At 46.0% G+C, this 13,283-nt stretch overlaps 1 protein-coding gene across 10 annotated transcripts in view; it reads right to left on the bottom strand.

Moving 5' to 3' along the window:
- ANAPC1 (anaphase promoting complex subunit 1) overlaps window positions 1-9,547 on the bottom strand; it is a 34,346-nt gene extending 24,799 nt beyond the window's left edge. For 7 of the 10 annotated variants that reach the window (XR_014227679.1, XR_014227680.1, XR_014227681.1 and 4 more), the window contains exons 1-16: window positions 9,173-9,547; window positions 8,862-9,023; window positions 8,635-8,686; window positions 8,340-8,443; window positions 7,844-7,926; window positions 6,655-6,728; window positions 6,237-6,385; window positions 5,480-5,700; window positions 4,616-4,825; window positions 3,897-3,992; window positions 3,337-3,427; window positions 3,153-3,218; window positions 2,128-2,265; window positions 1,666-1,806; window positions 1,221-1,281; window positions 498-685 (exon numbers count right to left, since the gene is read on the bottom strand). Coding sequence is in view for 7 of the 10 variants with exons in the window: in XM_082307027.1 (XP_082163153.1) it covers window positions 498-685; window positions 1,221-1,281; window positions 1,666-1,806; window positions 2,128-2,265; window positions 3,153-3,218; window positions 3,337-3,427; window positions 3,897-3,992; window positions 4,616-4,825; window positions 5,480-5,700; window positions 6,237-6,385; window positions 6,655-6,728; window positions 7,844-7,926; window positions 8,340-8,443; window positions 8,635-8,686; window positions 8,862-9,023; window positions 9,173-9,385 (2,049 nt within the window). In the remaining 3 variants the exon portion in view is untranslated. The remainder of the gene's footprint in view (window positions 1-497; window positions 686-1,220; window positions 1,282-1,665; window positions 1,807-2,127; window positions 2,266-3,152; window positions 3,219-3,336; window positions 3,428-3,896; window positions 3,993-4,615; window positions 4,826-5,479; window positions 5,701-6,236; window positions 6,386-6,654; window positions 6,729-7,843; window positions 7,927-8,339; window positions 8,444-8,634; window positions 8,687-8,861; window positions 9,024-9,172) is intronic. The other 3 variants (XM_082307028.1, XM_082307030.1, XM_082307031.1) reach the window with 3 other exon arrangements.
- Window positions 9,548-13,283: the final 3,736 nt, after the last annotated feature.

The raw sequence follows: 13,283 nt of genomic DNA, 5'->3' as shown, positions 1-13,283 counted from the left end.
TTTTCTGCAAGTACTGCAAATATACTTGCCAGCAGGAAACCTACTTACAGAAAAGTCCAAATACATTCAGTAAAATAGTTGGAAAAAATAGAATTTTAAACGTTGTAATTCAAAAACTACACGGAAGATTCTCTTCGGGAAACAGGAATCTGAGTTGTAATCTGCATTTCAAGTGAAAACAGGCTTAATATGGATTAGGCGAATCAAATCCTTAATGCATCAGTGTTAGTCATGAAATGGAGTGAAGTCTTCATAATCTATTTTTATTTGACTAAGGCAGTTAGCGGTAAGTACCTTCTAAATATATTTCATGATAAACACAGACTAATGCATACACCTGAAGTGTAAAAATATAGAATTGATTTGATGGCATCTTGTGATTTAAGACAAGATACAATCTATTTCTGACTTCGGTGTCTCTCTAACCATTTCAAACCTTAAAGAATTATCGGTAGCGTTAATGTAAGCTAGGAAAACAAACATATGAGATTGCTTACATTACGTGTCCAGGACAGTCTCTCTGTGTTGTAACCCATCATATTCATGAGACATGTTACAAATAAATTCCATTCTGAGTGATAGCTTGGTCCTCCCGGAGCATTATAAGCATTGTACCACTTGACAAGCATCTGTACCGCTATCTCCTTGGGCAGGATAGCTTTGACACCTTGCAGACATCTTTTCACTGTTGGAAAAGAAGAAAAAAAAAAAATTTGGTGTGTTTTCCAGCTTACCTCCTGGTACTTCTTCCAAATCAGTGCTATAAGTCTCTGCAGTTCTCGGACCTCCTTTTAATTCTCTGGCAACTCTTTCAATAAAAGCCACACCGCACAACCTCCAACAACGGTTCCTTTAGCTCAGGTTAAGCACAGCCTCTTTAATTCACCACACAAAGGGGAAAAAAAAAGCTCCATTTTGCTCATTACTGAAACCAGCTTGTGTCTGAACTGGCATCTCAGCCCTTCCGCAAGCGAGAACATACACAGCAGCAGAGAGCAAAGCAACCTAAAGAACAAAGGACGTTTTAAGAGTGCAGTGGGTGAAACACTAAAAGCAACAGAGCACACCTAAATAAATGGTAGCAGCTCTAGAAGGTAGGTTAATAGAGCTTGGAATACGTGGTACTGAATCATTACAGTCTAAGCTATGCATAAACTACTTATAAAATGAACCCTCAAAAATTACGGAACATAATTCATGTGATGGATTCTGAATCATACCTAGTTCCGAAGTGGCGATTTCAGGAATTGTAATCCGAACCATTGTATTATTGCTGAGTTCCTGAAAAAATGAAAAAGGTAGGAGTCAAATTATGAAATGCACGAAGCGAAGCCAGGGTCCTTTTCTATCAACTCAGAACTCGTTCACATATTAAGCATATTCCTAATTCCCAGCTATTTGCTACACTAAAGATTTGCAATCTCAGATGCTAGCTCCATGAAACACTTGAAATAAATCTTGAGCTGAATCACTTGAGGGAATCAATTAAATTCTGTGACTTGTAGAGTATTCCACAGAGAAAAACGTGGAGCCACCAATGCAGGTGTGATATTTTGCTGCTGACCAGGAGCTGCTAGCAATGTCTCGCTATGCAGCAGAAGTAAACTTGATCCTCGCTTTGCTTTGCTAACAATGTGTTGACTCAAATTACAGGATAATACCTACTAAAGTTACTCTGTTGTGGACAGGATCTCTCAGAGCATGAATGAACGTCCCAAGCTGCTGAAAAGTACAGTCTTCAACGTAAGTTGAGTCATGAAGTTTGGAAGAATCCCTTAGCTCTGGAACTGGTGACAAAAGCACACCCTGAAAAGGGGTAAAAATTATTAAAGTTGTTGAAATAAAAGGATCTGAGCAAATGTCAGCTAAAATTGCCATTCTTAATGGACTAGTAAGTATTTTGAAAACAACTATAAAAATATCTTTCCAATCTCTGCCTCAGACTTTTACAGAAATCATAAATAAATAGGGCAGCACTAAATAGATCTTATTTAAACACTGTTTATTCAGGGGCTTTACAGAAGAAAAATAAAAGATTTAGCTCCAAAAGATACCTTTAAAGTTAGCCAATTATTTGAAGCTGTTACAACTAAACCTTTTCCAAGGCAGGACTGCTTTTCTTCTTACCTCTTCCAGGGGCCCCAGATGCTTATTCAAAGGCTTGGATGGGGTGCTGACACTATCCAAGGGAGTGCTTGGCCGAGGCATTTGGTTGGACATTGTCAGGGATGGAGCAGGCAGCCCGGGAATAAAGACCTTCCCCACCTTTTTGTGAACAACATATAGGAAAACAAATAGTTGGTTTTCACACCTGTGCTTCCACGAGCTTGCTTACATACACAGACATTATCAGATTTTAAAATCGTAAAGGAAAAATTTTAAGAAAAGTGGGTATGTACTTAAACTAAAGTGTCTGAAGAGATTAAAGATTACTTCACGTAATTACTTTCTTCAGATGATGACACACTGAAAAAACTACTGTATACGGTCAGTATTGTACATTATTGCTACAGGTCTACTCCCACTAAAAGTTCTAGCAGGGCTTCACTAAGAAAGCTCTACATTCAGAAAGTATACTTTTTTTATATACATACATATATGTATATATATACACACACAAAAATGTGCATACACACACACATACAAATTGCAGTGTCCAAGATTTCTGTATACACAAAGAACACAGTGCATCTCTGTAGAGTTTAAGAAAAAGCTTTAATTATTTTGGATTAATCATGTCCATCCTAATAACAGCCCTTTGTAAAGCAAAATAATTTGACATCTAAAACTATCTGGCATGCTACAGAGAAGTTCGAAAGTTTTTTGTTCAGGAACAATTCTTATTTTCCATATTCTTGAAGCGTTCTTTCTTTGAAAGCATTTTATTGCTTTAGTATTTTACCAGCACTGAAAATAAGCTCAAGAGATTATCTAATCACAAGGTGCCACTGATTCTTCAGAACTACCTTTCTAGCACTGCACATAAACTACACTTGGTACGTGAGCACAGCCACCTTCCCAAACATGCAGCAGTCTACGGTAACTTAAAAAGATACCTTGTAAGGTACGATGCACACAGGATCCCTCTGTGCAGCCCAGTTTGTAATCAAAGATTCCAACATTTATTTGGGTATAGAAAAACTGCTACTCACCCGAACCACTCCAGAATAAAGCACTAGATTTCCACTGCCTTCCAGAACCAGCAGCGTATCAATGCCCTGTAAGAATCAAGCAGAACATTCAGCTTCTTGTATTTAAGTAAAGAGACAACAGCTGGACAACAAAAGTGACAAAGCAGGATAGTCCACAATTAAACATCGATACAGAGGTACGGACCTGCACTGGAGCTGCATCCTTTGCTTGAATATTGGTAACAGAACCAAAGATCAGCTGCGACTTATCGTTGCTCTCTTGAAATTTCACACACCTAGAGATTTGCGAAAACAACAGGAAACATAAAAGGACTGTCCTATCTGTTGTTACAGAAAGAAGACAGAAATTAAAACCGTGTTGCATGGTGCAATTAGTTTTATTGTGGTATACCTGGCTGCTTCCTCCTTCCTTTGCTTGTTTTGCCCTGCTATTCAACTTGGTTTTACTCTACTGGTCTAATGAAAATCCCCAACGTACCTCTAAAGGGCAAAGATGAGGATAAATAAGAATACACCATTCAAATTACAGTGAAGGTTCTCTCGCAACTTCAGTTTTATCTAAATAGCCCAAATCATCTATGCCACCACAGTTAAAAATATGCCATACGAGAGCCAGTGACGTATCACGTGTTGTCATAGCAGATTCCACTAGCTGGAGGAATAAGGATGTTAGAACCCATATCTAGCTGGTAATTTCTAGAGCGCTCCTCTTTGTTCACCTGTCCCCAAGACAGGGATGCTCACCGCAGCTGGAGCTGGGATTCCACTAAAAAGCACAGGAACTTCTGCCCACAAAGGTCAGTGGTAATGAACACTTTTGATGCTTGGGAATTCTTCTCTCTGTAAAAGAGACGCAATGATCAGCACACTCTTTGGTCTACTATAAAAAATTTAGTGAAGGAAAACACAGTGTCCACAAGCTGTAGGGTCACACTGGACTTCAATTAGCAGTGCATCAAGTTGCCAGAATGCACCGGTCTCTGTTTCAGTCATTACTCCTGAAACCGATTTTCTAGCACTCCCATCTTCACATTGCCCATTTTTTGGCATGTGGAACACACGCTATTTGGCTTTGCTCTCCTGTTCAATCCTAGGTTTTATGCTGTGTTTTGCCCCTTTTGATGGTAACACAGAAAGGGATATTCCCCCTAGATGATCAAAAAAACCCTCCAAAGCAATGATCAGGTTAGAACCTCCTTGGCTTTAGAGATCTCATTAAACCACTCCCCAGCTATAGATAACACAGCAGGTAAAACTGTTCCAAGTGCCCAATTCCCTTTTCAAGAGCGCGGCATGCTCAGTGAGCATCATTTTTCAAAAAAATTAGGAAGTGCAGGTCCACACACCTATTCTAAGGCAGTGCCGTTTGCAGAAAGCACACACTAAAACAAGCTGTTCTTTTACTTTATTCCCCCCCACAATGGAAATCCAGAACTTCTCACATCCCAACACAAGCACCTAACCTCATGTTCGTGACCGTTTCTGTCCACAGATGATCTATACACAGCTCAGGAACAATTGGTTCCGTTTCTGGTATAAGGAAGGAATCACTGGAAGTGCTGTTTGGAGAATGGGTAATACTGTGCCTCTTCGGTGACTGAGCGTTACTGGAAAAGTTGAACCTCTGCACTCCTGAGAAAGAATGCACTCCCAGGGCAGGGGAATGAGAGCGGCTGCAAGCAAAGACATAAGACACGACTGAAGAGTGGATTTACAAAGTCAGGTACAGAATCCTTGTTAAGCCAGGGAGCTCATACACTGGTAGAGACTTTAAAAAACAATACACAACTGAAACCTCCCTAAACCAGTAGCTAATTCAGTATTAGCTTCCTTTAGCAAGACATCCTAGCACAGGAAAACATTTCTCTAATTAATCTGCAGTCATCTCTGTCAGAATCCAACGGAAGAGATTTCAAAAGTAAGAAAAGCAACATTTTAAGTTACGTGGTCCATTCCATCAAAAACCTCTCCCAACCTGTTCCCTCTAAACACGGCTTTCTTTAGAAAAGCTAACTGAAAGCACTCCTGGGACTCAAAAGGCCTGCAGACAGCCCGACTCCACTACAGACTGGCTGCGTGAGGACAGAACAGCCTCGTTGGCTCCTGCACACGAATTACCCTCTTGTGCTATAGGGATAACAGCACACCAAGTGTCACGAGGGCATTCCAAGAGGGCTTTCAGATGCCACAACAGAGGAGGCACCTTCACCTCAGATGGACAGACTTGTAACAGCCCAGAAAGACAGACAGCAATTCCAGATGTGCATCCTGTTCCATACCTTGTATTCTTTGGTATCATCTGTCCATGCATCACACTCAGCACCCACCTTAAAGCAGCCATGTTGGAGATAGAGGGAGAGCGGGACTGCATGCTGGGCGACGACACCGATCTGCTCTGGCTGTGGATTGACGAGTAGTTCTGGAAAGGGGAGCCCACCGGAGAGTCGCCTTTTGAGAAGCTTCTGAGATGAGCAGTCAAAGAGCTGCTAGTGGCCATGTGCTGGGGCGTGCCCATCTGCTCCGAGAACTTCAGCACTGTGTTCTGCTCCTGGCAGAGAAAGCAGAGCTGTCTATGCACAAAGAGCACACGGGCAATAACAGCCAGGAAGATGCTCAAATAGCTTGTTTCATCAGTTAGGTGTTAGAAATTTACACCTAGGCAGGTGCTCAGGCTAAGAAGTTATTCCTACCAACCATGCTCTCTCACTCCCAGTCACAGAAACTACTCCTATGGCTTTCAGGGCACTAAGTTGTTTGTCACTTTTCTTACAGAACACAACAGTTTAAGCAAGTCAAAACCTTCTAGTACAACGCAAGGAATATCATGATAAGCACAGCATGCTTCGTGACCATCACCATCATGTGATCTCCCTGACTGTGGTACAGGCAAATACATGAAAGAAACTATTAAAAAAAAAAAACCAAAACAAAACAACCCCAAAGAACACACCAACAAACATCTTACTCTCTTATAAACAAAATAAATCACAAATACCAGGCATTTCTAACACACACAGCCATAAGGGCATGTAAACACACACACAAATTTTTGATAACGATACTTAGTCAACAATGAATTTGTACCTCCGGCTTCACTCTCCGAAGAGCCCAAACAGTATGTAAACTCTGCACGGTGTCATAGGTCATCACAATGGAAGGTTCGGCATTGAGAAACACGATCCTCAAGGTGTAGTCAGCAACGTACTGCACTCTAGTAGAGCCAAACACGCCTGCTAAAGAAGCAGTTAACTTCAGTTAAGGCGAACTGATCAGCAGTGTTATCAGCTACAGGGTCAGCATTTTTCATGCTCTCTTCCTTCCACAATCTGGGTCTCTTTCCTGAACAGTTTCCCTGTTCATGAAGCAGCTAAAACACCCTATTTCTGAATTCTTGAGTGATTATTTGCAAACTTTGTAACACAGAAAACAATCAAGTGACACATTAATCGTTTGATACCATACTGATGGACTCCAAATGATACATCTAAAGATGCAAACTTACTTCCAGACTTACAGACAAGAGGTGTTATCTCATCTAATGGGTGCAGCATGCTGAACATAGTAGGCAAAGGTTCTCTAGAAAGAAATGAAACGAAGCATGTTGAGAAACCAAATGCTAAGAAGCATAATTATTCTGTCTTGTAGCTGGTACATGTGCTGCGATCCCAAAGCAGCTCCTCAGAGCTTAACAAATCAGAGCCTGAAATCTAACAGTAGAGACATGTATTCTGTTCACAGAAGCTTGTTGGATTAACTGAGTAGAGCCAGCCAAAGGCTCGCGTATCAAGCGGGATGATCAGGTCTTGCTTTGCATCTCAGAGCACTTGAGAATGACCCCACCTGGTGGCCACGCGACAGACTTTGGCTGGCCCGAGTAAACAGAGCGAGCACCAGCCAAGTTAGGAGGAGGAGTAGGAAGAGGAGAAAGCCCTTAACCCAGACTCAGTGTAAGAGCTTAGGTTCCACAGCTCCCAGACATGCAGACAGCCATCAGGTCATTTGTATCCATCACAGAGCAGCAGTCAAGCCACCCATCTGTGGTGGCAGTAGCAAAAGGCAGAGCTTTCAGGGAAGGCCAGCTTGAGTAAAGTCAATTACAATTTTTGCAATGTACACGCTTGAACATTTTCAGGACCTCTATTTCTAATCCCAGCTCTTCTGAGGACCAGAGAATCACAAGTGCCTGGAATGGACACATGAAGCCCAAGAGAGAGCAAGTGGCTGTATTAAAGCTGCTCATCAGCACACCATCCGACTCCTTACGCTGCTTCTCCGCTGTACACCCAGCCACAGAGCACGGGGTCTGCGATCCTCACCAAACAGGTAACAGGATGCTCCACACATTTAAAGCATCCTGCAGCTGAGAGGAAATGTCTCAAGGACAATCCCTCAATGAATCTCCCGGTTGTCCATCACAGCCTGGAACCAATTCCCAGGACAAGCCCTAATGAAATCAGGCCAGTAACACCCATAGTGTGCCTCCCATATCCTATTCCCAGGATCACCACTCCCAACTAGTTCTTAACACAATACCAGAGGAATATCATGGATTGTCAGTATTCAGCCCTTTCCTGATGTTTCACCTGTCCCCATCATGAACACAGGGATCCTTTCATTACTGCTCTTCAACTCTTGCGCTCCTGTATTAGATTAGCAAAGTCTCTAATGGAACAAAGCCACTCATTACATACCTGGGTGGACTTGGAGGTACTTCATGTGAAGAACTGCTGCGCTCAAATAACAAACCATATTTTGTTGGCCAGACATTTGCAACCTATAGAAAATTACAAATATATTTATGACCAAAAAAAAAAAAATCAAGTACTTACTATATTGATTATGTTTCTTGTTCGAGTATCTCGTTATAGCAAAATAAGATGCTCAGGCCTTTTCTTGAGAGAAGGGTAATGTAAATCAGAGCAGGTTCTCAGACTACGAAGCGGTCATACCCATACTTTCCCAAATCATACAGCCAGCTGCCACTACTTCAGAAGTATTCAGTGCCCTAACCACACAGCTGCACTTTCATCAGCTTTGTTGCCTTTTATCAGCTTTGTTGCTTTCACCCACGGAGTGAAGAACTCAAGCAGCCACCACCAGCAGCGTTTTACACACACCTCCCCACCCCAACATAGCATGCAACCAGATAACAAGCCCATTTCTGGACAAAAAAAGTACAGCACTTACCTGAAAAGGTAAAGCAGCAATGTAATCCTTTCCCTCTATGCTATGCACATTTATACAGGAATTCTGCAATATGCAGATACATTTCTCTACTATTTCATCACTGCCTGAAACCGGGGAAAAAAAGAAAAAAAATACACAGTGAAGCTTCTCTTTCCTTAGACATTCTCTATACACAAAATGTAAACCTGGTGGGGGTGGCTGTCTTAACTTAGCAAGCCTTCATGACTAAACTTCTCATGCCAAGAGAGCTGAACTCAAAAGATTTGTTTGGCATTACAGCAAGCAGGACACCTACCATCAGCTTTTTCAGATTTTTCCTGGGGTATAGTGAAGTCGCACCACAAGGCCTAAAACCAAACACAGTATAATTATTTCCGAAGAACGAACTGACGCTACTACGCGATCTCATCTTTCCCTATTTCCCAAAATAACCCCACCTCAGAACACTGTTTGAAACCAGTCAGCGAGTATTTTTTAGCTAACGTGCATTCATTCCGTCACCACCTTTCCACGTTTTCGTACCTGCAGAACAGGGCTGTCGACAGTGAAAGCCTTGTAAACGGTAGACGCTTGGTTTTTACTGCCTTTGCTCCAGATGACCATGTTGCTGGCCACATACAGCTCCTCGTCGTAGTCCACTTCTTCCCCGACATCGCTGACGCCTTTCCTCAACTGCCAACTTTCCTGAAAAGCAAGGTTTTTTTAAGAAAGAGTTACAAGGCCTGCCGGTGCGGTCCCAACAGCCGGTCATGGCTGGGCAGCCGTGGTTTGGCCGATGTATTTCGGGAGGCGGAAAGCCCGGGCAAGGCCCCCGCGCCCTCGCCGCCTCCTACCCGCTGCCGCTCGTGGATCGTCACCTCTCGGAGGGACCCCACCAGGCCGGCCGCCCCGTCGGAGGAGCAGAGCTCGGAGGCGGGCTGCAGCCGCCGCAGCTGGAGGGTGAGGGCGCTGGGGTGGCGCCGGCAGTGTTCGCGGCCCCGGGGGGCGAACTCCTGCAGGTCGCCGGCCGCAATCATCGTCGCCCTCTCGTCAGAGTGGTCCGACATGGGGGCCCGATATCCTCATTATTTCTGGGACGGACGGACGCACACCCGCCGCCGACCACCGGGCTCCGGCTCCGGGACCGCCCGGGAAGCGGCAGCGCGGCTGAGGCGAGCGCGGAGGCCGGCGGCTTTTCACACGGGCGCGGCCATCTTGTCGCTCCCGCCCTGCCCCGCGGCGCCGCGCGGGGGACGCCGGGAGGGAAATGGCGGCTGGCGGCGTCTGCTGAGGGGAATCCTGCTCAAAATGCCGCTCTGGGGTCACGCTGAGCTTTAACACAGAATCGCTGGTGTGGGGGTGCGGTCCGGGCCCTCGGCAGCCCGCTCTGTGTCTGTGTGTGTCTGTGTCTGTGTGTCCGGCAGCAGTTTGCGTACCGCTGCCACTTCAGCCCGCTGCGCGCCCGGCCCTTTCCCACCTCCCCAGGCAACTTTCCTCATAAATTTGCACCTTTCTCACCCCTCTCGAACCGAATTGTCACTCTGCGCCTTCTCCTCTGACTGCAGCCAGCAGACAGCCAAAGGGCTGTCCTGTAAATCTCCGAGGCCTGTGATACCCACCCCCCTCCTTACACCCAGGCCTGTATTTCTGCACTTAAATATTTTAACAGCTTCTACACTGGTGCTTCAATGTCTTCTTGCTTTAAGGCATAAAAGTTTACGCAGCGTGGAATTCATTTACATGTACGGTTTGTGCAGCATATATGAGCAGTTACTTTCCAAAGGTAGGCATGGTGCTTAGGAAACAGCCTATAACAATATATGTTAGACTGTTCCATAGGACGAGCAGTGCCTCCCAGACCCCTGTCACTCCACAGTCGTCAACAGGCAAGTTGTACAACCCTCTCCGCAAAGTTTCAGATGCTGGGGTGGTATGGATTAGCATAACTCACGGGAAGCCTGGGCTCCACTGACTCACGCCAGAGACAAACGCAGCTCCTGACGCGCCGGTGGTCAGTGCCCACGGCAGCTGTTCTCCTCTCTGGAGTGCAGAGAGGTTGTATCGTCCACCCTCCCTCCCGAACGGGTGCAGGACAGCCTGCCACACTGGTACAGGCTGAGGCTGAGGGTGCTGAAACCTTCACAGCTGCATCTCTGACTACCAGCACTAGGTGTCAGGCAGTTAGCCTGGCTTTTAGGATGAGAACGGCCAGATTTTGCCAAAGGAATGACGACGCCTTGACATGCATTTCTGTATAATCAAATGTCACCCGTGTGTAATTGGGCCATTCGGGTTCCAGCATCTGCTCTTCTGCCTTGGTTGTGGTGTCACAGCAAAGCGTGCAGAATTAGTGCTCTGGGGGGTACTCAGCTGCCAAAAACTGGCGGGACAATCAGGTTATTTTTATTCTTTTAAGAACAAGTTTCACTGATGAGGTCAGCGCCGTGCTGTTAATCTGCCCATCTCGCGGGCGCTGTAGTGCACACAGGCATCTGTACCACGCGGACGTGTTGGCGGTTAGCAAGCTCATCCTGCGGTCTTTTCAACCATCCGCACATTGCAAAACGAGCTCTTTTCTTTACCTCTCACCTTTATAACTGCTCACCTAAACAAGAGGGTGTTGCCGGCTACAGGTCACAGCCAGTTACCAGCTTTCAGCGTAGCGCCATTCCTGCAATGGCGTACTTTCCACGTTTGTGTCCAAGTAGCATACCAGAAAATGCCTTTTTTTTTTTTTCCTTTTAATTAGCACCTGCGGTGTGAAGCACAAAAGGAGCCTGTGTTTGTCTGACAGTCAATAATAACAGGACCAAATCCGTAGGAAGTACCCTGATGGGAACTGGAAGGGTAGGGCATTCTGACGAGGATGATTTGTTTTCAAAATGTTAGTTTCACATGAGAAATCAAAGGAGGAGGGAGAAGCTGGTGAAGAATTGAAAACATACTTGAAACCGTGGTTCCAGCATGAGGTTTGGGGAATCCTTGGTTTAAGTCATGACAATAGGCGCTGTCGTTTTCTCAGAAATGAGAGGAAGCCTGCTGGGGAAAACCAGGTTTAGGAGAAGCAAGAATGCACCGAGCTGCAGAGCGCTTTCAAGTCATACTGCAGCTTCTGGCAGGAAGACAGCTGGCAGAAATGGTAGCCTGGATCTACAGATCCAGCCAGGGACCAAATTTCCACACGGAGACAAATGGGGCTATTTACACAAATAAGACTGTGAAATACAAACAGCAATTTAGTGGGCAAGTAAGAATGCCCGGGGCTCAAAACGAGGACGGTTCAAGCCCGTGGCCAACCTTTGGAGATGGCTTTCCGCTTTTGCAAAATAGTTTGCAGACCACGAGAAATTGTTCTAGGAAGAAACAGCTGAGCCGAGGGACAGAATGTGCCTGGTAAGAGACGTAGCATGTACCATGTGCCCAAAGAGAGCAGCGCAAGAAAAAAAGGCATTTCAGTAGCACCGCAAAATGTTCATTTCTCTCTGCAAATTGTTTGCGAGCTGCATCCTGTGGCCGGGGTACAACGTCTAACACAAACGGGCCATCTGCCTTGAGCTAAAAACATGTTGCCAAAAGAGTTTGGTATCGAAAAGAACAGGAGCCCCTGCAAATAGAAAGAAAAATAAACACAAAGGGGAAGCAGAAATAAAAGAAAGAAGAGGTTTGGCAAAATGAAAATAAAAATACAGAAATAGCAAAGGGGAAAAAAAAAAATCTCAGCAGACACCAGCCCGAAGCCCAGTTGCCGAGTGCCGTTTCTGCTAAATGGTCGATTTCACAAATATTACGTCGCCTGCAAAGTCTCCGAGTAGTCTTGTGAAGAAACGGCGCGGATGCTCTGAAGTGAAACTGCAAAAAAACCTAAAGGGTCAAGTTCAGACACTAGCCTGGCGCCGGGACGCTCCGGGGTGCCTCTGGGAGCCCCTACAGCACTCGCTGGGATCCTGCTACGAGAAAGCTGAGAATACCGCAGTGCCCGGAGAGCTGTGAGCACAGCTGGTTCAGGGTCGGATCCTGGCGCTCAGACAGAGGAGACGGGCAGCCGTTGTTTCCGATTGAAGGTTCTCCCTTTGTTTCGGTCCGCCTTCCTTTGACATCAGTCGATTTTTCTCCTCTCCCGCTGCCCTGTGAGGGCTGCGAGGCATTTCTAGGGCCAAACGCCGGCAGCGAGAGCAGGGGATGCTGTTTGGGGAGAGTCCGGCCGCGCGTGTGCTTTGGGACCAAAAAACACAAGCCGCTTGCGTGCAGACCCCAGCAACTGTCGGGTTGGGGCTCGGAGGGACGGACACACGTAACCTGCTCAGAGGAAGGCCGTCGAGGCCGCTCCCGAGCCTGTATTCTGTGTGCCGCTGGAAGCAGACCGAGGATGGCAGCACACCGGGCAAGGCGGGAGCTGCACGTCACCAACCCAAGCGCGGCCGCCGCGGTCAGACCCTCTCCTGCCGGCTGCTTCCAGGCCTTTCCTATCACGAACCTGGCCTGAGAGTTTCTCCTCTGGTTTCTTCTCTCCCTGTTTCTTCCTCCCCCTCCACGCGCCAGCCTCTTCCTCACATCCAGCTGCGCTCAAATGAACTGCAACAAACCCTGTCGAGCTGGAGACTAGTTTACACCAGCACTGAGCAGAAACCAACCTACTGTAAAGAAATGACCCAAATTAGGGGGTTTTAGACAGCTGCTTAAATCCTCTTTATGTGCCCATGTGTTCTCATTGTTTATTTTTTTCCTCCTCTTTCATAGAAATTGCTCCTGCTTCCTCGCCCCGTGCTAGCGCGGCAATTATATGACATTATCCCTATGCGAGGGGCTGTTTCCACTCTGCAGCCCACAAACTCCAGATGCCTTTCCACTGCTTTGTTCCCAAAAATCGCAAAGCCAGCAGCAACGGGGAACGTAGCCAGATGAAAGTGCACCCGTGCGGCAAAGGCTGACCGCAAATGATGGCCTCGTATCAAGAGCCAGCCTGGA

Source organism: Platalea leucorodia (assembly GCF_965183815.1).
Source record: "Platalea leucorodia genome assembly, chromosome: 3".
NCBI lineage: Eukaryota > Metazoa > Chordata > Aves > Pelecaniformes > Threskiornithidae > Platalea > Platalea leucorodia.
Note: the sequence above shows the minus strand (reverse complement) of the source record. Positions and strands in the feature narration are given on the sequence as shown.